Below are 27050 nucleotides of genomic sequence, written 5' to 3'. Positions count from 1 at the left end.
TCTCATAAGAGAAATAACTCCATACTCCGTCAGGTCAGCATATAATAAATAGTATTAGAATACAGGGAACTATAAATTGTAAACAGTGGAAAATACATGAATTAACATACACATCTGTGCATAATGGGACATAAGCACGGTCATGTAAGCAGTAGCGCTATCAGCCTATCAAGGCCCTCGGTGTAGAGGTTACAGTGGGTCAGGCTGTAAACCCAACCCAGCCCTGGTGCCACCTGCTAGAAGGAATAGAAGGAACTCATGATGTTCTCATGATGTTCTCAAGAAACAGACCAGTATAGAAGGAACTGTTCTCATGATGTTCTCAAGAAACAGACCAGTATAGAAGGAATGGTTCTCATGATGTTCTCAAGAAACAGACCAGTATAGAAGGAATGGTTCTCATGATGTTCTCAAGAAACAGACCAGTATAGAAGGAACTGTTCTCATGATGTTCTCAAGAAACAGACCAGTATAGAAGGAACTCATGATGTTCTCAAGAAACAGACCAGTATAGAAGGAACTGTTGTCATGGCACCCTCACCTCTACTGCCCCCACCACACTGACACACTGAAACTCTTCAATCACTCTCTAAAAGACTCTGAAACAGTGACAGTAAACCACACAATCAGACGGAGGGCTTTCGACATTGTAATTCCTCAGAGCGCCTATTGGTAACTGCCAAAATAAAGGAAACATCAACATAAAGAGTCTTAATCGGGCAGTGGTCCACCACCAACCAGAACAGCTTCCGTGCACCTTGGCATAGATTCAAGTGTCTGGAACTCTATTGGAGGGTTGCAACACCATTCTTCCACGAGAAATTCCATAATTTGGTGGTGGTGGAAAACGCTGTCTCAGGCGACACTCCAGAAACTCCCATAAGTTTTCACTTGGTTTGAGATGTGGTGACTGAGACGGCCATTTTATTTAATTTATTTAACTAGGCAAGTCAGTTAAGAACAAATTCTTATTTTCAATGACGGCCTAGGAACAGTGGGTTAACTGCCTGTTCAGGGGCAGAACGACAGATTTGTACCTTGTCAGCTCGGGGATTTGAGCTTGCAACCTTCCGGTTACTAGTCCAACGCTCTAACCACTAGGCTACCCTGCCGCCCCGGCATAGGGCATATGGTTTACATCGTTATCTTGCTCATCAAACTATTCAGTAACCACTCATGCCCTGTGGATGGGGGCATGGTCATCCTATGGGGGCATAGCCATGGTAGCCATATTAATAGCCTGCCCAGCATTTTAATACATGATCCTAAGCATGATGGGAGGATAATTGCTTAATTACCTCAGGAACCACACCTGTGTGGAAGCACCTGCTTTCCATTCAATGTACTTTGTATCCCTCATCCCTCATGTGTTTCCATTGTTTCTGCAGTTACCTGTAGATTCCCAACGTGACAAGTAAAAACAGGAAGCTGTCCTTTTCCCTTCTCTCAAGACAACTCCTCTCCTCACTGAACTGTCCCTTCTCTCAAGACAACTCCTCTCCTCACTGAACTGTTCCTTCTCTCAAGACAACTCCTCTCCTCACTGAACTGTTCCTTCTCTCAAGACAACTCCTCTCCTCACTGAACTGTTCCTTCTCTCAAGACAACTGCTCTCCTCACTGAACTGTTCCTTCTCTCAAGACAACTCCTCTCCTCACTGAACTGTTCCTTCTCTCAAGACAACTCCTCTCCTCACTGAACTGTTCCTTCTCTCAAGACAACTCCTCTCCTCACTGAACTGTTCCTTCTCTCAAGACAACTCCTCTCCTCACTGAACTGTTCCTTCTCTCAAGACAACTCCTCTCCTCACTGAACTGTTCCTTCTCTCAAGACAACTCCTCTCCTCACTGAACTGTCCCTTCTCTCAAGACAACTCCTCTCCTCACTGAACTGTTCCTTCTCTCAAGACAACTCCTCTCCTCACTGAACTGTTCCTTCTCTCAAGACAACTCCTCTCCTCACTGAACTGTTCCTTCTCTCAAGACAACTCCTCTCCTCACTGAACTGTTCCTTCTCTCAAGACAACTGCTCTCCTCACTGAACTGTTCCTTCTCTCAAGACAAATCCTCTCCTCACTGAACTGTTCCTTCTCTCAAGACAACTCCTCTCCTCACTGAACTGTTCCTTCTCTCAAGACAACTCCTCTCCTCACTGAACTGTTCCTTCTCTCAAGACAACTCCTCTCCTCACTGAACTGTTCCTTCTCTCAAGACAACTCCTCTCCTCACTGAACTGTTCCTTCTCTCAAGACAACTCCTCTCCTCACTGAACTGTTCCTTCTCTCAAGACAACTCCTCTCCTCACTGAACTGTTCCTTCTCTCAAGACAACTCCTCTCCTCACTGAACTGTTCCTTCTCTCAAGACAACTCCTCTCCTCACTGAACTGTTCCTTCTCTCAAGACAACTCCTCTCCTCACTGAACTGTTCCTTCTCTCAAGACAACTCCTCTCCTCACTGAACTGTTCCTTCTCTCAAGAAAACTCCTCTCCTCACTGAACTGTTCCTTCTCTCAAGACAACTCCTCTCCTCACTGAACTGTCCCTTCTCTCAAGACAACTCCTCTCCTCACTGAACTGTTCCTTCTCTCAAGACAACTCCTCTCCTCACTGAACTGTTCCTTCTCTCAAGACAACTCCTCTCCTCACTGAACTGTTCCTTCTCTCAAGACAACTCCTCTCCTCACTGAACTGTTCCTTCTCTCAAGACAACTCCTCTCCTCACTGAACTGTTCCTTCTCTCAAGACAACTCCTCTCCTCACTGAACTGTTCCTTCTCTCAAGACAACTCCTCTCCTCACTGAACTGTTCCTTCTCTCAAGACAACTCCTCTCCTCACTGAACTGTTCCTTCTCTCAAGACAACTCCTCTCCTCACTGAACTGTTCCTTCTCTCAAGACAACTGCTCTCCTCACTGAACTGTTCCTTCTCTCAAGACAAATCCTCTCCTCACTGAACTGTTCCTTCTCTCAAGACAACTCCTCTCCTCACTGAACTGTTCCTTCTCTCAAGACAACTCCTCTCCTCACTGAACTGTTCCTTCTCTCAAGACAACTCCTCTCCTCACTGAACTGTTCCTTCTCTCAAGACAACTCCTCTCCTCACTGAACTGTTCCTTCTCTCAAGACAACTCCTCTCCTCACTGAACTGTTCCTTCTCTCAAGACAACTCCTCTCCTCACTGAACTGTTCCTTCTCTCAAGACAACTCCTCTCCTCACTGAACTGTTCCTTCTCTCAAGACAACTCCTCTCCTCACTGAACTGTTCCTTCTCTCAAGACAACTCCTCTCCTCACTGAACTGTTCCTTCTCTCAAGACAACTCCTCTCCTCACTGAACTGTTCCTTCTCTCAAGACAACTCCTCTCCTCACTGAACTGTCCCTTCTCTCAAGACAACTCCTCTCCTCACTGAACTGTTCCTTCTCTCAAGACAACTCCTCTCCTCACTGAACTGTTCCTTCTCTCAAGACAACTCCTCTCCTCACTGAACTGTTCCTTCTCTCAAGACAACTCCTCTCCTCACTGAACTGTTCCTTCTCTCAAGACAACTCCTCTCCTCACTGAACTGTTCCTTCTCTCAAGACAACTGCCTCTCCTCACTGAACTGTTCCTTCTCTCAAGACAACTCCTCTCCTCACTGAACTGTTCCTTCTCTCAAGACAACTCCTCTCCTCACTGAACTGTTCCTTCTCTCAAGACAACTCCTCTCCTCACTGAACTGTTCCTTCTCTCAAGACAACTCCTCTCCTCACTGAACTGTTCCTTCTCTCAAGACAACTCCTCTCCTCACTGAACTGTTCCTTCTCTCAAGACAACTCCTCTCCTCACTGAACTGTTCCTTCTCTCAAGACAACTCCTCTCCTCACTGAACTGTTCCTTCTCTCAAGACAACTCCTCTCCTCACTGAACTGTTCCTTCTCTCAAGACAACTCCTCTCCTCACTGAACTGTTCCTTCTCTCAAGACAACTCCTCTCCTCACTGAACTGTTCCTTCTCTCAAGACAACTCCTCTCCTCACTGAACTGTTCCTTCTCTCAAGACAACTGCTCTCCTCACTGAACTGTTCCTTCTCTCAAGACAAATCCTCTCCTCACTGAACTGTTCCTTCTCTCAAGACAACTCCTCTCCTCACTGAACTGTTCCTTCTCTCAAGACAACTCCTCTCCTCACTGAACTGTTCCTTCTCTCAAGACAACTCCTCTCCTCACTGAACTGTTCCTTCTCTCAAGACAACTCCTCTCCTCACTGAACTGTTCCTTCTCTCAAGACAACTCCTCTCCTCACTGAACTGTTCCTTCTCTCAAGACAACTCCTCTCCTCACTGAACTGTTCCTTCTCTCAAGACAACTCCTCTCCTCACTGAACTGTTCCTTCTCTCAAGACAACTCCTCTCCTCACTGAACTGTTCCTTCTCTCAAGACAACTCCTCTCCTCACTGAACTGTTCCTTCTCTCAAGACAACTCCTCTCCTCACTGAACTGTTCCTTCTCTCAAGAAAACTCCTCTCCTCACTGAACTGTTCCTTCTCTCAAGACAACTCCTCTCCTCACTGAACTGTCCCTTCTCTCAAGACAACTCCTCTCCTCACTGAACTGTTCCTTCTCTCAAGACAACTCCTCTCCTCACTGAACTGTTCCTTCTCTCAAGACAACTCCTCTCCTCACTGAACTGTTCCTTCTCTCAAGACAACTCCTCTCCTCACTGAACTGTTCCTTCTCTCAAGACAACTCCTCTCCTCACTGAACTGTTCCTTCTCTCAAGACAACTCCTCTCCTCACTGAACTGTTCCTTCTCTCAAGACAACTCCTCTCCTCACTGAACTGTTCCTTCTCTCAAGACAACTCCTCTCCTCACTGAACTGTTCCTTCTCTCAAGACAACTCCTCTCCTCACTGAACTGTTCCTTCTCTCAAGACAACTGCTCTCCTCACTGAACTGTTCCTTCTCTCAAGACAAATCCTCTCCTCACTGAACTGTTCCTTCTCTCAAGACAACTCCTCTCCTCACTGAACTGTTCCTTCTCTCAAGACAACTCCTCTCCTCACTGAACTGTTCCTTCTCTCAAGACAACTCCTCTCCTCACTGAACTGTTCCTTCTCTCAAGACAACTGCTCTCCTCACTGAACTGTTCCTTCTCTCAAGACAACTCCTCTCCTCACTGAACTGTTCCTTCTCTCAAGACAACTCCTCTCCTCACTGAACTGTTCCTTCTCTCAAGACAACTCCTCTCCTCACTGAACTGTTCCTTCTCTCAAGACAACTCCTCTCCTCACTGAACTGTTCCTTCTCTCAAGACAACTCCTCTCCTCACTGAACTGTTCCTTCTCTCAAGACAACTCCTCTCCTCACTGAACTGTTCCTTCTCTCAAGACAACTCCTCTCCTCACTGAACTGTTCCTTCTCTCAAGACAACTCCTCTCCTCACTGAACTGTCCCTTCTCTCAAGACAACTCCTCTCCTCACTGAACTGTTCCTTCTCTCAAGACAACTCCTCTCCTCACTGAACTGTTCCTTCTCTCAAGACAACTCCTCTCCTCACTGAACTGTTCCTTCTCTCAAGACAACTCCTCTCCTCACTGAACTGTTCCTTCTCTCAAGACAACTCCTCTCCTCACTGAACTGTTCCTTCTCTCAAGACAACTCCTCTCCTCATTGAACTGTTCCTTCTCTCAAGACAACTCCTCTCCTCACTGAACTGTTCCTTCTCTTGGAAGATACGATGAAACATCTGATCTGATGATCTGATGATCATTTCTTTGTTCTCTGAATATAACTGCATTCTCGTCTTGATCAATTTAATTCAACACTGATTAAATGTCTGCCTGCCTCCCAATAAAACAAATCGTTCACTAATTGTTGCCTCCATGGCCAAGTCAATAATTAATTCAAACATATATACATCCCAACGTTGTCCTCTCAGTCGTGTGCTTTTGACATGGCACTTACACTGAGAGATATGCATTAACTGGCTAGTGATGATCAATGTAGTGGATATGTGTGTGTGTGTGTGTGTGTGTGTGTGTGTGTGTGTGTGTGTGTGTGTGTGTGTGTGTGTGTGTGTGTGTGTGTGTGTGTGTGTGTGTGTGTGTGTGTGTGTAGTGTGTGTGTGTAGTGTGTAGTGTGTAGTGTGTGTGTGTAGTGTGTGTGTGTGTGTGTGTGTGTGTGTGTGTGTGTGTGTGTGTGTAGTGTGTGTGTGTAGTGTGTAGTGTGTAGTGTGTGTGTGTGTGTGTGTGTAGTGTGTGTGTGTGTGTGTGTGTGTGTGTGTGTGTGTGTGTGTGTGTGTGTGTGTGTGTGTGTGTGTGTGTGTGTGTGTGTGTGTGTGTGTGTGTAGTGTGTGTGTGTAGTGTGTAGTGTGTGTGTGTGTGTAGTGTGTGTGTGTGTGTGTGTGTGTGTGTGTGTGTGTGTATGTGTGGCCTCGCAGTACCTACCTGCACATGCTGCAGACAAAACACTTGGGGTGGTAGGTACGCCCCAGCGCAGAGACCACCTCCCCTGTGATGAAGTCTCCACAGCTGTCACACTTGGTGCCATAGAGGCGCTGGTAGTCCTCTGTACAGATGTACTCTCTTCCCTTCTGGAAGAAGCCTGAACGGGCCAGGTCACAGCCACACACTGGAGACACACAGAGACACACAGAGACACACATGTAAGATATTAATGAAGAAAAGAGTAGAACAGACGTGAGATATTAACATCGCTGGTCTAGAGTTAGTGAAGAAAAGAGTAGAACAGACGTGAGATATTAACATCGCTGGTCTAGAGTTAGTGAAGAAAAGAGTAGAACAGACGTGAGATATTAACGTCGCTGGTCTAGAGTTAGTGAAGAAAAGAGTAGAACAGATGTGAGATATTAACGTCGCTGGTCTAGAGTTAGTGAAGAAAAGAGTAGAACAGACGTGAGATATTAACATCGCTGGTCTAGAGTTAGTGAAGAAAAGAGTAGAACAGACGTGAGATATTAACGTCGCTGGTCTAGAGTTAGTGAAGAAAAGAGTAGAACAGACGTGAGATATTAACGTCGCTGGTCTAGAGTTAATGTAATCAAAAAGATGGTCTCAACAGTACAGAGCAATATGGGCTAATAGCCTCTGTTGGAAATAGCATGAACACACAACATGCTTGAACAAGCAGGGTTCCTCAGACAGAGGTTTTATGGGTCAGACAGTGTCATGAAGTGTTTGATTAGGGCTTGAGTGAATTGTGAGGGCCCTGTCACATTTCAACCATGACATGACATCTCTTTGTTAAACATGGGTAGCGTGTGTGTCTGTCACTATGGCACATTATATAAGAATATGAGTCGAGTCGGAGTATCAGTAGAGTCAGAGTGTCAGTAGAGTCAGAGTATGACTAGAGTCAGAGTGTGAGTAGAGTCAGAGTATGAGTAGAGTCAGAGTATGAGTAGCGGCAGAGTATGAATAGAGTCAGAGTATGAGTAGTTTCAGAGTATTAATAGAGTCAGAGTATGAGTAGAGTATGAGTAGAGTCAGAGTATGAGTAGCGTCAGAGTATGACTAGAGTCAGAGTATGAGTAGAGTCAGAGTATGAGTAGCGTCAGAGTATGACTAGAGTCAGAGTACGAGTAGTTTCAGAGTATTAATATAGTCAGAGTATGAATAGAGTCAGAGTATGAGTAGAGTCAGAGTATGAGTAGAGTATGAGTAGAGTCAGAGTATGAGTAGAGTCAGAGTATGAGTAGAGTATGAGTAGAGTCAGAGTATGAGTAGTGTCAGAGTACGAGTAGTTTCAGAGTATGAATAGAGTCAGAGTATGAGTAGAGTCAGAGTATGAGTAGAGTATGAATAGAGTCAGAGTACGAATAGAGTCAGAGTACAAGTAGTTTCAGAGTATGAATAGAGTCAGAGTATGAGATGAGTATGAGTAGAGTATAAGTATGAGTAGAGTCAGAGTATGAATAGAGTCAGAGTATAAGTAGAGTCAGAGTATGAGTAGAGTATGAGTAGAGTCAGAGTATGAGTAGAGTCAGAGTATGAGTAGAGTATGAATAGAGTCAGAGTATGAGTAGAGTCAGAGTAGAGTACGAGTAGAGTCAGATTATGAGTAGAATCAGAGTATGAATAGTCAGAGTATGATTACTGTCAGAGTATGAGCAGAGTCAGAGTAGAGTATGAGTAGAGTCAGAGTATGAGTAGAGTATGAGTAGAGTCAGAGTATGAGTAGAGTCAGAGTATGAGTAGAGTATGAATAGAGTCAGAGTATGAGTAGAGTCAGAGTAGAGTACGAGTAGAGTCAGATTATGAGTAGAATCAGAGTATGAATAGTCAGAGTATGATTACTGTCAGAGTATGAGCAGAGTCAGAGTAGAGTATGAGTAGAGTCAGAGTATGAGTAGAGTATGAGTAGAGTCAGAGTATGAGTAGAGTACGAGTAGAGTCAAAGTATGAATAGAGTCAGAGTATGAGTAGAGTCAGAGTATGAATAGAGTCAGAATGTGAGTATAGCATGAGTAGAGTCAGAGTATGAGTATAGTCAGAGTATGAGCAGAATGAGAGTATGAATAGAGTCCGAGTATTAGTAGATTTAGAGTATGAAGAGTCAGAGCATGAGTAGAGTCAGAGTATGAGTAGAGTCAGAATATGAGTATGAGTAGAGTCAGAGTATGAGTAGTCAGAGTATGAGCAGAGTCAGAGTGTGAGTAGAGTATGAGTAGAGTCAGAGTATGAGTAGAGTATGAGTATGAGTAGATTTAGAGTATGCATAGATTTAGAATATGAGTAGAGTCAGAGTATGAGTAGAGTCAGAGTATGAGTAGAGTCAGAGTATGAGTAGGTTTAGAGTATGTGTAGAGTCAGAGTATGAGTAGAGTCAGAGTATGAATAGTCAGACTGGTAGTGTAGTCAGACACCATAATGAGTGATGCTCAGTGTCTGTAGGCAGCGGTCGTGTAGAGGGCTTGACTGAGACTCTGAGGAAGAACAGGAACAATCGCAGGTACAGCACCCCCAACCCCAAACCTGCCCCTCAGGAGGAGTGAAACACGATTCTGTTCGCTGCTCGCTCCAATAAAACCGGCTGGCAACAACACTCTCACTCTCCAACACAGCCACAGTGTGTGTGGGTGAGATCAGGGAAGAGCAATTTAACCACACTGGCCCTGGCCTCATTTTAACTTCAACACATTATTTGTATGATTCATGGGTACCACCTCTATGGGTACCACCTCTATGGGTACCACCTCTCCCACCCACATTGGGGACATTTGAATGAAGCACTAAAGAACACCGCCATGGAAACAAACGAAATAAATTCAATGAAAATGAATCAATTACATGAAAATAAATCAAAAATGAAAATGAATCAATTAAACCTAAAGAAAGGGATATGTGAGCTAAAACAATAGATGATTTTGCACAACTGAGATTCTGTTACCATCACCTACCCCTGTAGGCCGTCTCGTCGTTGTTGGTAATCAAGCCTACCACTGTTGTGTCGTCCGCAAACTTGATGATTGAGTTGGAGGCGTGCGTGGCCACGCAGTCGTGGGTGAACAGGGAGTACAGGAGAGGGCTCAGAACGCACCCTTGTGGGGCCCCAGTGTTGAGGATCAGCGGGTGGAGATTGCCTACCCTCACCACCTGGGGGTGGCCCGTCAGGAAGTCCAGTACCCAGTTGCACAGGGCGGGGTCGAGACCCAGGGTCTCGAGCTTGATGACGAGCTTGGAGGGTACTATGGTGTTAAATGCCGAGCTGTAGTCGATGAACAGCATTCTCACATAGGTATTCCTCTTGTCCAGATGGGTTAGGGCAGTGTGCAGTGTGGTTGAGATTGCATCGTCTGTGGACCTATTTGGGCGGTAAGCAAATTGGAGTGGGTCTAGGGTGTCAGGTAGGGTGGAGGTGATATGGTCCTTGACTAGTCTCTCAAAGCACTTCATGATGACGGAAGTGAGTGCTACAGGGCGGTAGTCGTTTAGCTCAGTTACCTTAGCTTTCTTGGGAACAGGGACAATGGTGGCCCTCTTGAAGCATGTGGGAACAGCAGACTGGGATAGGGATTGATTGAATATGTCCGTAACACACCAGCCAGCTGGTCTGCGCATGCTCTGAGGGCGCGGCTGGGGATGCCGTCTGGGCCTGCAGCCTTGCGAGGGTTAACACGTTTAAATGTTTTACTCACCCCGGCTGCAGTGAAGGAGAGGCCACATGTTTTGGTTGCAGGCCGTGTCAGTGGCACTGTATTGTCCTCAAAGCGGGCAAAAAAATGATTTAGTCTGCCTGGGAGCAAGACATCCTGGTCCGTGACGGGGCTGGTTTTATTTTTGTAATCCGTGATTGACTGTAGACCCTGCCACATACCTCGTGTCTGAGCCGTTGAATTGAGATTCTACTTTGTCTCTATACTGACGCTTAGCTTGTTTGATTGCCTTGCGGAGGGAATAGCTACACTGTTTGTATTTGGTCATGTTTCCGGTCACCTTGCCCTGATTAAAAGCAGTGGTTCGCGCTTTCAGTTTCACACGAATGCTGCCATCAATGCACGGTTTCTGGTTTGGGAATGTTTTAATCGTTGCTATGGGAACGACATCTTCAACGCACGTTCTAATGAACTCGCACACCGAATCAGCGTATTCGTCAATGTTGTTGTCTGACGCAATACGAAACATATCCCAGTCCACGTGATGGAAGCAGTCTTGGAGTGTGGAATCAGATTGGTCGGACCAGCGTTGAACAGACCTCAGCGTGGGAGCTTCTTGTTTTAGTTTCTGTCTGTAGGCAGGGATCAACAAAATGGAGTCGTGGTCAGCTTTTCCGAAAGGAGGGCGGGGCAGGGCCTTATATGCGTCGCGGAAGTTAGAATAGCAGTGATGCAAGGTTTTGCCAGCCCTGGTTGCGCAATCGATATGCTGATACAATTTAGAGAGTCTTGTTTTCAGATTAGCCTTGTTAAAATCCCCAGCTACTATGAATGCAGCCTCAGGATGTATGGATTCCAGTTTGCAAAGAGTCAAATAAAGTTCATTCAGAGCCATCGATGTGTCTGCTTGGGGGGGAATATATACGGCTGTGATTATAATTGAAGAGAATTCCCTTGGTAGATAATGCGGTCGACATTTGATTGTAAGGAATTCTAAATCAGGTGAACAGAAGGACTTGAGTTCCTGTATGCTTTTGTGACCACACCACGTCTCGTTAGCCATAAGGCATACGCCCCCGCCCCTCTTCATACCAGAAAGATGTTTGTTTCTGTCGGCGCGATGCGTGGAGAAATCAGCTGGCTGCACCGACTCCGATAGCGTCTCTCCAGTGAGCCATGTTTCCGTGAAGCAGAGAACGTTACAGTCCCTGATGTCCCTCTGGAATGCTACCCTTGCTCGGATTTCATCAACCTTGTTGTCAAGAGACTGGACATTGGCGAGAAGTATACTGGGGAGTGGTGCACGATGTGCCCGTCTCCGGAGTCTGACCAGAAGACCGCTACATTTCCCTCTTTCACAAAGTTGTTTTTTGGGGTCGCAGGCTGGGATCCATTCCGTTGTCCTGGGTGTAAGGCAGAACGCAGGATCCGCTTCGCGAAAGTCATATTCTTGGTCGTACTGATGGTGAGTTGACGCTGCTCTTATGTTCAGTCGTTCTTCTCGACTGTATGTAATGAAACCTAAGATGACCTGGGGTACTAGTGTAAGAAATAACATGTAAAAAAAACTAAAAACTGCATAGTTTCCTAGGAATGCGAAGCGAGGCGGCCATCTCTGTCGGCGCCGGAAGTTCCAGGACCCAGTTTGGGATACCCTGATCTGGACCATAGAAAATACAAGCATATAGTAGCCGACATCTGGAGACTATCAACAGTACTACAGTTAGTTACACTATTCCTCTAATTATACGAACACACTGACTCCTATTTGTCTCACTGATAAAACCTCACTGATCAAAGAGCCTGAGCCCCAGCCAGCGAAACAAATCACTGGCCATTCATGACCAGAGAAAAAGCCTTTGAAAGGCTAGCGGTGACGTCTGCACACCCTACAGTTTATTCTCTCTATCTGGCCCAATGAATAATTAAGTTAGTCCATAAATAAATCAAAATAAAGACCACACTGCCTGCTGCTACCGTCTCCACGCCAAACGGATGCCAGGTCAGCCAGGAGAGGACCAGATGGGGGAGGAGGAGGAAGATGGGAGAGAGATTGTATTTATCAACAGCCAACAGACACAATTCAAATTTTCACACCGCAGGACAGGCCTGACAGCCCCCCTCCACTCCACTCTTCTCCTCCCATCCCTTGGTAATGGCATGGCACGCAATTAGTCTTGATGGCCTTCTCAGTGGACCCAGAGATGGGCAGTTTTCTATTAAACTTATTATTGAGCATTCTGAGCATTTTGTGATTTGAATTACACTCCAAATGTATTTTGCATTTTCAAAATATTGTCATTTGTATTTTCAATGCCTTTTTATATAGCGGTTCACATTTTTTAAATCAGAAGTCTGATAGCATTATGGTGTGATAAAAGTGTCTGCTAAATTAACTAAATATTAATGTATATGTCAAAAATAACAATTGCAAAGCATGCTGAGTATTATTCTAATGCGATCCACCCTGAAGAAATGCAGCGCTATTGGCAGACAAGCCTCACCAGGACCAGATAAGGAATGGTTGCCACCCCTCTGCAACCTCTGAGAAGAGAGAGAGATTTTTCAAGAAAGACACAAACCCTCCAACCCAAAAAGGCTGTGGTGTTGATAGTATCCTCAATGAAATTATGAAATATACAGACCACAAATTCCAATTGGCAATATTTAAACTCTTTAACATCATCCTTAGCTCTGGCATCTTCCACAATATTTGGAACCAAGGACTGATCACCCCAAGTAGACAAATTTGACCCCAATAACTACCGTGGGATATGTGTCAACAGCAACCTTGGGAAACTCCTCTGCATTATCATAAACAGCAGACATTTCCTCAGTGAAAACAATGTACTGAACAAATGTCAAATTGGCTTTTTACCAAATTACCGTACAACAGACCATGTATTCACCCTGCACACCCTAATTGACAAACAAACAAACCAAAACAAAGGCAGTCTTCTCATGCTTTGTTGATTTCATAAAATCTTTTGACTCAATTTGGCATGAGGGTCTGCTGTACAAACTGATGGAAAGTGGTGTTGGGGGAAAAACATACAACATTATAAAATCCATGAACACAAACAGTGTTTGCTTAAAATGTGCATTTTCTTTTTGAAAAAACAACAACATTTCTTTTAATTTCACTTTTGTTTATTATCTACTTCACTTGCTTTGGCAATGTTAGCATATGTTTCCCAAGCCAATAAAGCACCTTGAATTGAATTGAGAGAAAGAGATACAGAGAGAGATCTTTTTTTAAATTGAACCTTTATTTAACTAGGCAAGTCAGTTAAGAACAAATTCTTATTTTCAATGACGGCCTAGGAACAGTGGGTTAACTGCCTGTTCAGGGCCAGAATGACAGATTTGTACCTTGTCAGCTGGGGAGTTTGAACTTGCAACCTTCCGATTACTAGTCCACCGCTCTAACCACTAGGCTACACTGCCAATACAGAGAAACAGAGAGAGAGATACAGAGAAACAGAGAGAGAGATACAGAGATACAGAAAGAGAGAGAGAGATACAGAGAGAGAGAGAGAGAGAGATACAGAGAAACAGAGAGAGAGAGCTGAGGGGGAATCTAATACTGATCCAAGAGCAGTTATTTCTATGGTATAGGAGCTGCTTCAATGACTACTGTAGCTGAGGGGGAATCTAATACTGATCCAAGAGCAGTTATTTCTATGGTATAGGAGCTGCTTCAATGACTACTGTAGCTGAGGGGGAATCTAATACTGATCCAGGAGCAGTTATTTCTATGGTATAGGAGCTGCTTCCTGACTACTGTAGCTGAGGGGGAATCTAATACTGATCCAGGAGCAGTTATTTCTATGGTATAGGAGCTGCTTCCTGACTACTGTAGCTCCAGATAAGAGCTGTTACTGTGCTCGAGGCCTGCAAGTACAGGCCAGATACAAACGGATAAATAGAGTTTCATTAGTGACTCTGTGAAAACACTCAGACAGAATGATTAACACAATACCACAGGGGAAAGAGGGAAAGGTGGAGAGGTGGAGAGAGGGAGAGAGGTGGAGAGAGGGAGAGAGAGAGAGAGGTGGAGAGAGGGACAGAGAGGGAAATGTGGAGCGAGGGAGAGAGGGAGAGAAAGAGGGATAGGTATAGAGAGGGAGAGAGAGGTGGAGAGGGACAGAGAGGGAAAGGTGGAGCGAGGGAGAGAGGGAGAGAAAGAGAGATAGGTGTAGAGAGGGAGAGAGAAGTGGAGAGGGACAGAGCGGGAAAGGTGGAGCGAGGTAGAGAGGGAGAGAAAGAGAGATAGGTGTAGAGAGGGAGAGAGAGGTGGAGAGGGACAGAGAGGGAAAGGTGGAGCGAGGGAGAGAGGGAGAGAAAGAGAGATAGGTGTAGAGAGGGAGAGAGAGGTGGAGAGGGACAGAGAGGGAAAGGTGGAGCGAGGGAGAGAGGGAGAGAAAGAGGGATAGGTGTAGAGAGGGAGAGAGAGAGAGGTGGAGAGAGGGACAGAGATGGAAAGGTGGAGCGAGGGAGAGAGGGAGGGAAAGAGGGATAGGTGCAGAGCGGGTGAGAGAGAGAGAGAGGTGGAAAGAGGGAGAGAGGGACAGAGAGGGAAAGGTGGATCGAGGGAGAGGGAGGGAGAGGTGGGGAAAAAGAGAGATGGGGAAAAAGAGAGAGAGAGAAAGAGGGAGAGAGGGAGAGAAAGAGGGAGAGAAAGAGGGAGAGAAAGAGGGATAGGTGTAGAGAGGGAGAGAGAGAGAGAGGTGGAGAGGGACAGAGAGGGAAAGGTGGAGAAAGAGGGAGAGGGGGGGAGAGAGCCAACATAGCCAACAGAGCCCCAGGACAGCAACTCAATTAGACCCAACCAAATCATGAGAAAACAAAAAGATTATTACTTGACACATTGGAAAGAATTAACAACAAAAAAACAGAGCAAACTAGAATGTTATTTGGCCCTAAACAGAGAGAACACAGTGGCAGAATACCTGACCACTGTGACTGACCCTAAACAGAGAGAACACAGTGGCAGAATACCTGACTACTGTGACTGACCCTAAACAGAGAGTACACAGTGGCAGAATACCTGACCACTGTGACTGACCCTAAACAGAGAGAACACAGTGGCAGAATACCTGACCACTGTGACTGACCCTAAACAGAGAGTACACAGTGGCAGAATACCTGACCACTGTGACTGACCCTAAACAGAGAGTACACAGTGGCAGAATACCTGACCACTGTGACTGACCCTAAACAGAGAGAACACAGTGGCAGAATACCTGACCACTGTGACTGACCCTAAACAGAGAGTACACACTGGCAGAATACCTGACCACTGTGACTGACCCTAAACAGAGAGAACACAGTGGCAGAATACCTGAACACTGTGACTGACCCTAAACAGAGAGTACATAGTGGCAGAATACCTGACTACTGTGACTGACCCTAAACAGAGAGAACACAGTGGCAGAATACCTGACCACTGTGACTGACCCTAAACAGAGAGTACACAGTGGCAGAATACCTGACCACTGTGACTGACCCTAAACAGAGAGTACACAGTGGCAGAATACCTGACCACTGTGACTGACCCTAAACAGAGAGTACACACTGGCAGAATACCTGACCACTGTGACTGACCCTAAACAGAGAGTACACAGTGGCAGAATACCTGACCACTGTGACTGACCCAAACTTAAGGAAAGCTTTGACTATGTACAGACTTAGTGAGCATAGCCTTGCTATTGAGAAAAGCCATCGAAGGCAGACCTGGCTCTCAAGAGAAAACAGGCTATGTGCTCACTGCCCACAAAATGAGGTGGAAACTGAGCTGCACTTCCTAATCTCCTGCCAAATGTATTAGAGACACACACTTCACTCAGATTACACAAATCCACAAAGAATTAGAAAAATATCAAATTTGATAAACTATCTAATGGGTGAAATACCACAGTGTGCCATCACAGCAGCAAGATGTGGGACCTGTTGCCACAAGAAAAGGGCAACCAGTAAAGAACAAACACCATATTTATTTTAAATAAAACCCCACATTTATGTTTATTTATTTTTACTTTTGTACTTTAAATATTTGCATATCGTTACAACACTGCATATAGACATATGACATTTGAAATGTCTTTATTCTTTTGGAACTTGTGTGAGTGTAATGTTTACTGTTAACTTTTTGTCTACCTCACTTGCTTTGGCAATGAATACATATGTTTCCCATGCTAACAAAGCCCTTTGAATTGAATTGATAGAGGAGAGAGGAGGAGGGGGGGGGGGGGGGGGTGGCAGAGAGGAAAGAGAGAGATCCAGGGGTCTACATTTATATTTGTGTTGACAATGAAAATCATCAGTCATCTACTCAGCCTAGGGGACTAGTCAGTCATCTACTCAGCCTAGGAGACTGGTCAGTCATCTACTCAGCCTAGGAGACTGGTCAGTTATCTACTCAGCCTAGGAGAGTAAACAGTCATCTAGTCAGCCTAGGAGACTAGTCAGTCATCTAGTCAGCCTAGGAGACTAGTCAGTCATCTACTCAGCCTAGGGGAGTAATCAGTCGACTAGTCAGCCTAGGAGAGTAAACAGTCATCTACTCAGCCTAGGAGACTAGTTTGTCATCTACTCAGCCAAGGAGAGTAAACAGTCATCTACTCAGCCTAGGAGACTAGTCAGTCATTTTGTCAGCCTAGGAGAGTAAACAGTCATCTAGTCAGCCTAGGGGACTAGTCAGTCATCTACTCAGCCTAGGAGAGTAAACAGTCATCTAGTCAGCCTAGGAGACTAGTCAGTCATCTAGTCAGCCTAGGAGACTAGTCAGTCATCTACTCAGCCTAGGAGAGTAAACAGTCATCTAGTCAGCCTAGGAGACTAGTCAGTCATCTACTCAGCCTAGGAGAGTAAACAGTCATCTAGTCAGCCTAGGAGACTAGTCAGTCATCTACTCAGCCTAGGAGAGTAAACAGTCATCTAGTCAGCCTAGGAGACTAGTCAGTCATCTACTCAGCCTAGGAGAGTAAACAGTCATCTAGTCAGCCTAGGAGACTAGTCAGTCATCTAGTCAGCCTAGGGGACTAGTCAGTCATCTACTCAGCCTAGGAGAGTAAACAGTCATCTAGTCAGCCTAGGAGACTAGTCAGTCGTCTAGTCAGCCTAGGAGACTAGTCAGTCATCTACTCAGCCTAGGAGAGTAAACAGTCATCTAGTCAGCCTAGGAGAGTAAACAGTCATCTAGTCAGCCTAGGAGACTAGTCAGTCATCTAGTCAGCCTAGGAGACTAGTCAGTCATCTACTCAGCCTAGGGGAGTAATCAGTCGACTAGTCAGCCTAGGAGAGTAAACAGTCATCTACTCAGCCTAGGAGACTAGTTTGTCATCTACTCAGCCAAGGAGAGTAAACAGTCATCTACTCAGCCTAGGAGACTAGTCAGTCATCTCGTCAGCCTAGGAGAGTAAACAGTCACCTAGTCAGCCTAGGAGAGTAAACAGTCACCTACTCAGCCTAGGAGAGTAAACAGTCATCTACTCAGCCTAGGAGACTAGTCGGTCATCTACTCAGCCTAGGAGACTAGTCAGTCATCTACTCAGCCAAGGAGACTAGTCAGTCATCTACTCAGCCTAGGAGAGTAATCAGTCATCTACTCAGCCTAGAAGACTAGTCAGTCATCTACTCAGCCTAGGAGACTAGTCAGTCATCTACTCAGCCTAGGGGAGTAATCAGTCATCTACTCAGCCTAGGAGAGCAGCTACAGACTAGTGGTGGTGTTCTGGGTTGTGTGCATTTTACATGTACACCCTTCAGCAGATGCTCTTATCTCCAGCCCTTTACAGTAATATCTAGAGCCCCTTATAGTAGTATCTACAGCCCTTTACAGTAGTATCTACAGCCCCTTACAGGAGTATCTACAGCCCCTTATAGTAGTATCTACAGCCCCTTATAGTAGTATCTACAGCCCCTTACAGTAGTATCTACAGCCCCTTATAGTAGTATCTACAGCCCTTTACAGTAGTATCTACAGCCCTTTACAGTAGTATCTACAGCCCCTTACAGGAGTATCTACAGCCCCTTACAGTAGTATCTACAGCCCTTTACAGTAGTATCTACAGCCCCTTACAGTAGTATCTACAGCCCCTTATAGTAGTATCTACAGCCCCTTATAGTAGTATCTACAGCCCCTTACAGTAGTATCTAGAGCCCCTTATAGTAGTATCTACAGCCCTTTACAGTAGTATCTACAGCCCCTTATAGTAGTATCTACAGCCCCTTACAGTAGTATCTACAGCCCTTTACAGTAGTATCTACAGCCCCTTATAGTAGTATCTACAGCCCTTTACAGTAGTATCTACAGCCCTTTACAGTAGTATCTACAGCCCCTTACAGTAGTATCTAGAGCCCCTTACAGTAGTATCTACAGCCCCTTACAGTAATATCTACAGCCCTTTACAGTAGTATCACCAGCCCCTTTACAGTAGTATCTACAGCCCTTTACAGTAGTATCTACAGCCCCTTATAGTAGTATCTACAGCCCTTTACAGTAGTATCTACAGCCCTTTACAGTAGTATCTACAGCCCCTTACAGTAGTATCTAGAGCCCCTTACAGTAGTATCTACAGCCCCTTACAGTAATATCTACAGCCCTTTACAGTAGTATCTACAGCCCCTTTACAGTAGTATCTACAGCCCTTTACAGTAGTATCTACAGCCCCTTATAGTAGTATCTACAGCCCTTTACAGTAGTATCTACAGCCCTTTACAGTAGTATCTACAGCCCCTTACAGTAGTATCTAGAGCCCCTTACAGTAGTATATACAGCCCCTTACAGTAGTATCTACAGCCCCTTACAGGAGTATCTACAGCCCCTTATAGTAGTATCTACAGCCCCTTATAGTAGTATCTACAGCCCCTTACAGTAGTATCTACAGCCCCTTTACAGTAGTATCTAGAGCCCCTTATAGTAGTATCTACAGCCCCTTATAGTAGTATCTACAGCCCTTTACAGTAGTATCTACAGCCCTTTACAGTAGTATCTACAGCCCCTTATAGTAGTATCTACAGCCCCTTTACAGTAATATCTACAGCCCCTTACAGTAGTATCTACAGCCCCTTACAGTAGTATCTAGAGCCCCTTATAGTAGTATCTACAGCCCCTTATAGTAGTATCTACAGCCCTTTACAGTAGTATCTACAGCCCTTTACAGTAGTATCTACAGCCCCTTATAGTAGTATCTACAGCCCCTTTACAGTAATATCTACAGCCCCTTACAGTAGTATCTACAGCCCCTTATAGTAGTATCTACAGCCCCTTTACAGTAATATCTACAGCCCCTTACAGTAGTATCTACAGCCCCTTTACAGTAATATCTACAGCCCCTTTACAGTAATATCTACATCCCCTTATAGTAGTATCTACAGCCCCTTTACAGTAATATCTACAGCCCCTTATAGTAGTATCTACAGCCCCTTTACAGTAATATCTACAGCCCCTTACAGTAGTATCTACAGCCCCTTACAGTAGTATCTACAGCCCCTTATAGTAGTATCTACAGCCCTTTACAGTAGTATCTACAGCCCCTTATAGTAGAATCTACAGCCCCTTTACAGTAGTATCTAGAGCCCCTTATAGTAGTATCTACAGCCCCTTATAGTAGTATCTACAGCCCTTTACAGTAGTATCTACAGCCCTTTACAGTAGTATCTACAACCCCTTATAGTAGTATCTACAGCCCCTTTACAGTAATATCTACAGCCCCTTACAGTAGTATCTACAGCCCCTTTACAGTAATATCTACAGCCCCCTACAGTAGTATCTAGAGCCCCTTATAGTAGTATCTACAGCCCCTTATAGTAGTATCTACAGCCCTTTACAGTAGTATCTACAGCCCTTTACAGTAGTATCTACAGCCCCTTATAGTAGTATCTACAGCCCCTTTACAGTAATATCTACAGCCCCTTACAGTAGTATCTACAGCCCTTTACAGTAGTATCTACAGCCCCTTACAGTAGTATCTACAGCCCCTTACAGTAGTATCTACAGCCCCTTACAGTAGTATCTACAGCCCCTTTACAGTAATATCTACAGCCCCTTACAGTAGTGAGTGCATTCATGTTCACATTTATTTTAGCACTGGTCCCCTGTGGGAATCAAACACATAAAAGTGTTGCAAGGTCTATAGGCACTCTCTCTCCTCCACATGATTCCTCTCCTGTCGCCGCCCAGCCGTGGCTGAAATGCCTGACCTTTCCCCATTTAAGCGTAACAAAAGCCATTGGGTGTGTGAGCGCCATGCCGCCTGCCACAGTTCCCCTCCGCTCCTCCACTGCCTGACGTCAGATTTTCCCTTTGATCTGTGTTCGACTCAGGATGTTGTAGAAGTATGTGGGAAACCAAACCAGTCAGCACTGAGGGAGGGAGGGAGGGAGGGAGGGAGGGAGGGAGGGAGGGAGGGAGGGAGGGTGAAGAAGTAGAGAGAGGTAGAGGGGTAGAGAGGGAGAAGAAGTAGAGAGAGGTAGAGGGGTAGAGAGGGAGAAGAAGTAGAGAGAGGTAGAGGGGTAGAGAGGGGTAGAGAGGGAGAGAGAGAGGGAGGTAGAGAGGGAGAGAGGGGGAGAGAGGGGAGAGAGGGAGAGAGAGGGGGGGGGTAGAGAGGGAGAGAGAGGGAGGTAGAGAGGGAGAGAGAGATAGAGAGAGACAGAGAGAGAGGGAGGGAGAGAGAGAGAGGGGGGGGGGTAGAGTGAGGGGTAGAGTGAGGGGTAGAGGGGTAGAGAGTGTTGGTACAGGAAGACCTTGTGGAGCACCACTCATCTACAGGAAATTCCATTGCAGATTTTTTTTTAATAATTTTTTTTCAATATACCAGTAAAATAGTTAGTGGGTGGGTAATGAAAAACAGATATTGAATGGTATATTTTCAAGGAGTCAGCGTAAATCTAGTTTTACTTTCAATTTACAACACAGCAATAGATGACTGGATAAATGAATCACATAAAGTTGTCTGGCCAATACCTGCATACAGGTGAGTTGACCCTTCCTTAGACAATGGGCTGTATAATCCTAAAAGCTCAGTTCCCAGAGTGGTTCTAAACCTGTTCACATTTTTTACTCATTTTATTTTATTTAACCCTTCTTTTATCAGGTAAGTTGACTGAGAACACATTCTCATTTACAGCAACGACCTGGGGAGTAGTTACAGGGGAGAGGAATGAGCCAGTTGGAAGCTGGGGATGATTAGGGGGCCGTGATGGAATTTAGCCAGGACACCAGGATTAACACTTACAATAAGTGCCATGGGATCTTTTAGTGACCACGGAGAGTCAGGACAACCGTTTAACATCCCATCTGAAAGACGGCACTGCGGCATTAGAATCTTTATTTTGACCAGAGGAAAGAGTCCTTCCTACTGGCCTTCCAACACTCCTTCCAGCAGCATCTGGTCTTCCATCCAGGGACCAATCAGGACACAGACTAACTCAGGTTCTAAACCTGTTCTAAACCCAGACTAACTCTGGTTCTAAACCTGTTCTAAACCCAGACTAACTCTGGTTCTAAACCTGTTCTAAACCCAGATTAACTCCGGTTCTAAACCTGTTCTAAACTCAGACTAACTCAGGTTCTAAACCTGTTCTAAACCCAGACTAACACAGGTTCTAAACCTGTTTTAAATTCAGACAGACTCAGGTTCTAAACCTGTTCTAAACCCAGACTAAACCTGTTTTAAATTCAGACTAACTCCGGTTCTAAACCTGTTCTAAACCTGTTCTAAACCCAGACTAACTCAGGTTCTAAACCTGTTTTAAATTCAGACAGACTCAGGTTCTAAACCTGTTCTAAACCCAGACTAACTCAGGTTCTAAACCTGTTCTAAACCCAGACTAAACCTGTTCTAAACCCAGACAGACTCAGGTTCTGAGCCTTCGAACATGAGCTTCAGCAGCGGAACACCAGCAGAGAAAGGTAAGTGCTGTTGATACTCCCCTCATATCTGAACTAGAGGCACTGTGGCTCTACCACCTGGGCTCCTGTAAAGCCATGCGCAGGCCTGTAGTGTCTAGTGTAACAAGCACTTTACAAGCCCCTAGAGAGGTACTGTATACTCCGCAGGATCTGAATTACAGCTATCACCAGGAGAAGAAGAAAAGCTAAGTGTCTGTGTCACTTTGAGATGGGAAGATGGTGAAGGGACTGCCAGAGAGCTGAGAGTTGCCTTTATCGTCCTGATCAGCTTTCCTCTATTTGTGAGCAAAATGCCTGATTGTCAGATGAGGCTGTGAATGATATAAGCACCGTTTAGCACCTGGATTCCTGATTTCATTACAACCTGAGGCAATCCTATTTCTCACTTCCTAGTGAATCAACAGTTTAGACTAGATAGTCAGCACTTCTAGTTAGAATAAAGAGTTGATCTAATGGATCTATTTTCCAGGAACCCAGCGAGTCAATGGTCAGGTGGTCAGAAAAAGCTTCCCCAGAGATGACCTCTCCTTGGAGTTCAGACTTGTCAATATCAGGGAATTGTGTTACGTCTGCACTTCACAGCCAGATCAGAATGACATCTCTCTATCTAGCACACTGTGCAGTCCAGGCCTGTTATGTTAACCCTGCACTGGGTCAGCTGTGGACTCTGGACGGTAATGGAGTAGGCAGTGAAGTCTGGACACAGTCTGTGTGCTATGTTCCAATAGGTGTGTTGATCTATCCTCAGCATTAAAACAACCATCTAAACTGACCCGTCACCAGACACAAAAAAAGTGCATCCCAAATTGCACCTTAATCCTGATATGGTGCACTACTTTTGACCAGAGCCTTAATCAAAAGTAGTGCACTACAAAGGTAACAGGGAACCATTTGAGACTCAGACAGGACCAGCTAGTGAGACGAAGATCATTGCATCTAATGAGATCTGTGAGATGATGAGATTGCTGATCATTATGTCTGCCAGCCTTCTAACTGCAGAAGCTGAGGTGCAAATAGAACCAAATAGAACATTATCCATCTGATGGGAGAGGATAGACACAGGCTAGACCTCTTTAGCATTCAACATATGTAAGGGTCACGCTTATGATGACCTAATAGAGGGAAAAGTGAATGACGGCTTAACTATTGAACAAGGATTTTGCTCAGTAGGCAAACAGGTGCATGATGTCAGATTCCCACAATGCACTTCCCCAGTCATAGGATGCCTTCACATTCCCAAACAGAGAGTACCAGCAGTCACTAATCCCACCTGTCTGTCTGTGTCAGTTTGGTATGCAGGGACAGATTTTGTGTTGCACAGGTCATACACACACTTCACCATGTTGGCTCCTCAGTCCTTTCAACCTGAACAGCCATATAGTGTCATATTGGGCTATGTACTGTAGTTTCAGTTAATTTAGACTCTGTGGTCCTCTCCTGTAGTCAGTGTTTACATTTCACTGATCCTCTCAATGCAATACTTTTCCAACATATTTCATCTTTTGTCTATTTTTCAAAACATTCTTCTAGCAGTCAGAGGAGATAAAGAGGACAAGGACAGACAACAGTAGTACAGTACATTTAGAAAACACAGTGTTTATTTTACTAGGCAAGTCAGTTAAGAACAAATTCTTATTTTCAATGACAGCCTAGGAACAATGGGTTAACTGCCTGTTCAGGGGCAGAACAACAGATTTGTACCTTGTCAGCTTGGGGGGTTTGAACTTGCAACCATTCCGGTTACTAGTCCAATGCTCTAACCACTAGGCTGTGACTGTATCTAGAACTTAAAAGAGTTCTTTGGCTGTCCACATAGGATAACGCTTTTTGGTTCCAGGGAGAACCCTATTTGGTTCCATATAAAACCGTTTCCACAGAGGGTTCTACATGGAACCCAACAGGGTTCTACATGGAACCAAACAGGGTTTTACCTGGAATAAAAAAAAATTATCCTGAGGTCTCCCGAGTGGTGCAGTGGTCTAAGGCACTGCATCTCAGTGCTAGCTGTGCCACTAGAGATTCTGGGTTCGAGTCCAGGCTCTGTCGCAGCCGGCCGTGACCGGGAGACCCATGGGGAGGCGCACAATTGGCCGGCAGGGATGTCCTTGTCCAATCGTGCACTAGCGACTCCTGTGGTGGGCCGGGAGCAGTGCACGCTGCCACGGTCGCCAGGTGTACAGTGTTTCCTTCGAGACATTGGTACGGCTGGCTTCCAGCTTAAGAGGGCGTTGTGTCAAGAAGCAGTGTGGCTTGGTTGGGTTGTGTTTCGGAGGACGCAAGGCTCTCGACCTTCGCCTCTCCAGAGTCCGTACGGGAGTTGCAGCGATGAGACAAGACCGATATCGGAACTTGTAGATTCAGACTTTATTATAAATTGACAAAGCCGAGCGATTCCATTGAATTAAAATATATATATATTTCACCTTTATTTAACCAGGTAGGCTAGTTAAGAACAAGTTCTCATTTGCAACTGCGACCTGGCCAAGATAAAGCAAAGCAGTTCGACACATACACCAACACAGAGTTACACATGGAATAAACAAACATACAATCAATAATACAGTAGGAAAATCTATATACAGTGAGTGCAAATGAGGTAGGATAAGGGAGGTAAGGCAATAAATAGGCCATGGTGGCAAAGTTATTACAATATAGCAATTAAAAACTGGAATTAAAAACTGGAATTGTAGGATGTGAAGAGGATGAATGTGCAAGTTGAGATACTGGGGTGCAAAGGAGCAAGACAAATAAACAAATAAATAAATAAATACAGTATGGGGATGTACAGGTGCAGTGATCTGTGAGCTGCTCTGACAGCTGGTGCTTAAAGCTAGTGAGGGAGGTAAGAGTCTCCAGCTTCAGAGATTTTTGCAGTTCGTTCCAGTCATTGGCAGCAGAGAACTGGAAGGAGAGGTGGCCAGAGGAAGAATTGGCTTTGGGGGTGACCAGTGAGATATACCTGCTGGAGCACGTGCTACGGGTGGGTGCTGCTATGGTGACCAGTGAGCTGAGATAAGGCGGGGCTTTACCTAGCAGAGACTTGTAGATGACCTGGAGCCAATGGGTTTGGCGATGAGTATGAAGCGAGGGCCAGCCAACGAGAGCATACATGTCGCAGTGGTGGGTAGTATATGGGGCTTTGGTGACAAAATGGATGGCACTGTGATAGACTGCATCCAATTTGTTGATTAGAGTGTTGGAGGCTATTTTGTAAACGACATTGCCGAAGTCGAGGATCGGTAGGATGGTCAGTTTTACGAGGGTATGTTTGGCAGCATGAGTGAAGGAGGCTTTGTTGCAAAATAGGAAGCCGATTCTAGATTTAATTTTGAATTGGAGATGTTTAATGTGAGTCTGGAAGGAGAGTTTACAGTCTAATCAGACACCTAGGTATTTGTCGTTGTCCACATAAGTCAGAACTGTCGAGTGATGTAGTAGTAGTGATGTTGGACGGCCGGACAGGTGCGGTCAGCGAACGGTTGAAGAGCATGCATTTAGTTTTACTTGCATTTAGGAGAGTTGTATGGCATTGAAAATCATCTGGAGGTTAGTTAACACAGTGTCCAAAGAAGGGCCAGATGTATACAGAATGGTGTCGTCTGTGTAGAGGTGGATCAAATAATCACCAGCAGCGAGAGAGACATCATTGATATATACAGGGAAGAGAGTGGGCCCAAGAATTGAACCCTGTGGCACCCCCATAGAGACTGCCAGAGGTCCTCCGATTTGACACACAGAACTCTATCGGAGAAGTAGTTGGTGAACCAAGCGAGGCAATCATTCGAGAAACCAAGGCTGCTGAGTCTGCCAATGACAATGCGGTAATTGACAGAGTCGAAAACCTTAGCCAGGTCGATGAACACGGCTGCACAGTAATGTCTCTTATCAATGGCAGTTATGATATCGTTTAGGACCTTGAGCGTGCCTGAGGTGCACCCATGACCAGCTCTGAAACCAGATTGCATAGCGGAGAAGGTACAGTGAGATTCGAAATGGTCGGTAACCTGTTTGTTAACTTGGCTTTCAAAGACCTTAGAAAGGCAGGGTACAATAGATATAGGTCTGGAGCAGTTTGGGTCTAGAGTGTCTCCCCCTTTGAAGAGGGGGATGACCGCGGCAGCTTTCCAATCTATGGGAATCTCATACGATACGAAAGAGAGGTTGAACAGGCTAGTAATAGGGTTTGCAACTATTTTGGCAGATAATTTTAGAAAGAGAGGGTCCAGATAGTCTAGCCCGGCTGATTTGTAGGGGTCCAGATTTTGCAGCTCTTTCAGAACATCAGCTATCTGGATTTGGCTGAAGGAGAAGTGGGGAAGGTTTGGGCGAGTTGCTGTGGGGAACGCAGGGCTGTTGACCGGGGTAGGAGTAGCCAGGTGGAAAGCATGGCCAGCCATAGAAAAATGCTTATTGAAATTCTCAATTATCGTGGATCTATCGGTGGTAACAGTGTTTCCTAGCCTCAGTGCAGTAGGCAGCGTCCCAGAACTCTTTTGAGTTTGTGCTACAGGATTCAAATTTCTGTTTGAAAAAGCTAGTCTTTGCTTTCCTAACTGCCTGTGTATATTTGTCCCTAACTTCCCTGAAAAGTTGCATATCACGGGGGCTAGTCGATGCTAATGCAGAACGCCACAGGATGTTTTTGTGTTGGTTAAGGGCAGTCAGGTATGGAGTGAACCAAGGGCTATATCTGTTCCTAGTTCTACATTTTTTGAATGGGGCAACGCTTATTTAAGATGGTGAAGAAGGCACTTTTAAAGAATAACCAGGCATCCTCTACCGAAGGGATGAGGTCAATGTCATTCCAGGATACCCTGGTGTCACACCCTGACCATAGTTTGCTTTTGTATGTCTCTATGTTTTGTTTGGTCAAGGTGTGATCTGAGTGGGCATTCTATGTTGGATGTCTAGTTTGTCTGTTTCTATGTTTTGTTTGGTCAAGGTGTGATCTGAGTGGGCATTCTATGTTGGATGTCTAGTTTGTCTGTTTCTGTGTTTGGCCTGATATGGTTCTCAATCAGAGGCAGGTGTTAGTCGTTGT

At 45.2% G+C, this 27050-nt stretch overlaps 1 protein-coding gene across 2 annotated transcripts in view; it reads right to left on the bottom strand.

Moving 5' to 3' along the window:
- LOC109873391 (actin-binding LIM protein 3-like) overlaps nt 1-27050 on the bottom strand; it is a 158484-nt gene that overhangs the window by 60054 nt on the left and 71380 nt on the right. For both annotated transcript variants that reach the window (XM_031808404.1, XM_031808405.1), the window contains exon 3: nt 6425-6608. In XM_031808404.1, the coding sequence (XP_031664264.1) occupies nt 6425-6608 (184 nt within the window). The remainder of the gene's footprint in view (nt 1-6424; nt 6609-27050) is intronic.

This window comes from Oncorhynchus kisutch, linkage group LG28, assembly GCF_002021735.2.
Source record: "Oncorhynchus kisutch isolate 150728-3 linkage group LG28, Okis_V2, whole genome shotgun sequence".
Taxonomy (NCBI): domain Eukaryota; kingdom Metazoa; phylum Chordata; class Actinopteri; order Salmoniformes; family Salmonidae; genus Oncorhynchus; species Oncorhynchus kisutch.
Note: the sequence above shows the minus strand (reverse complement) of the source record. Positions and strands in the feature narration are given on the sequence as shown.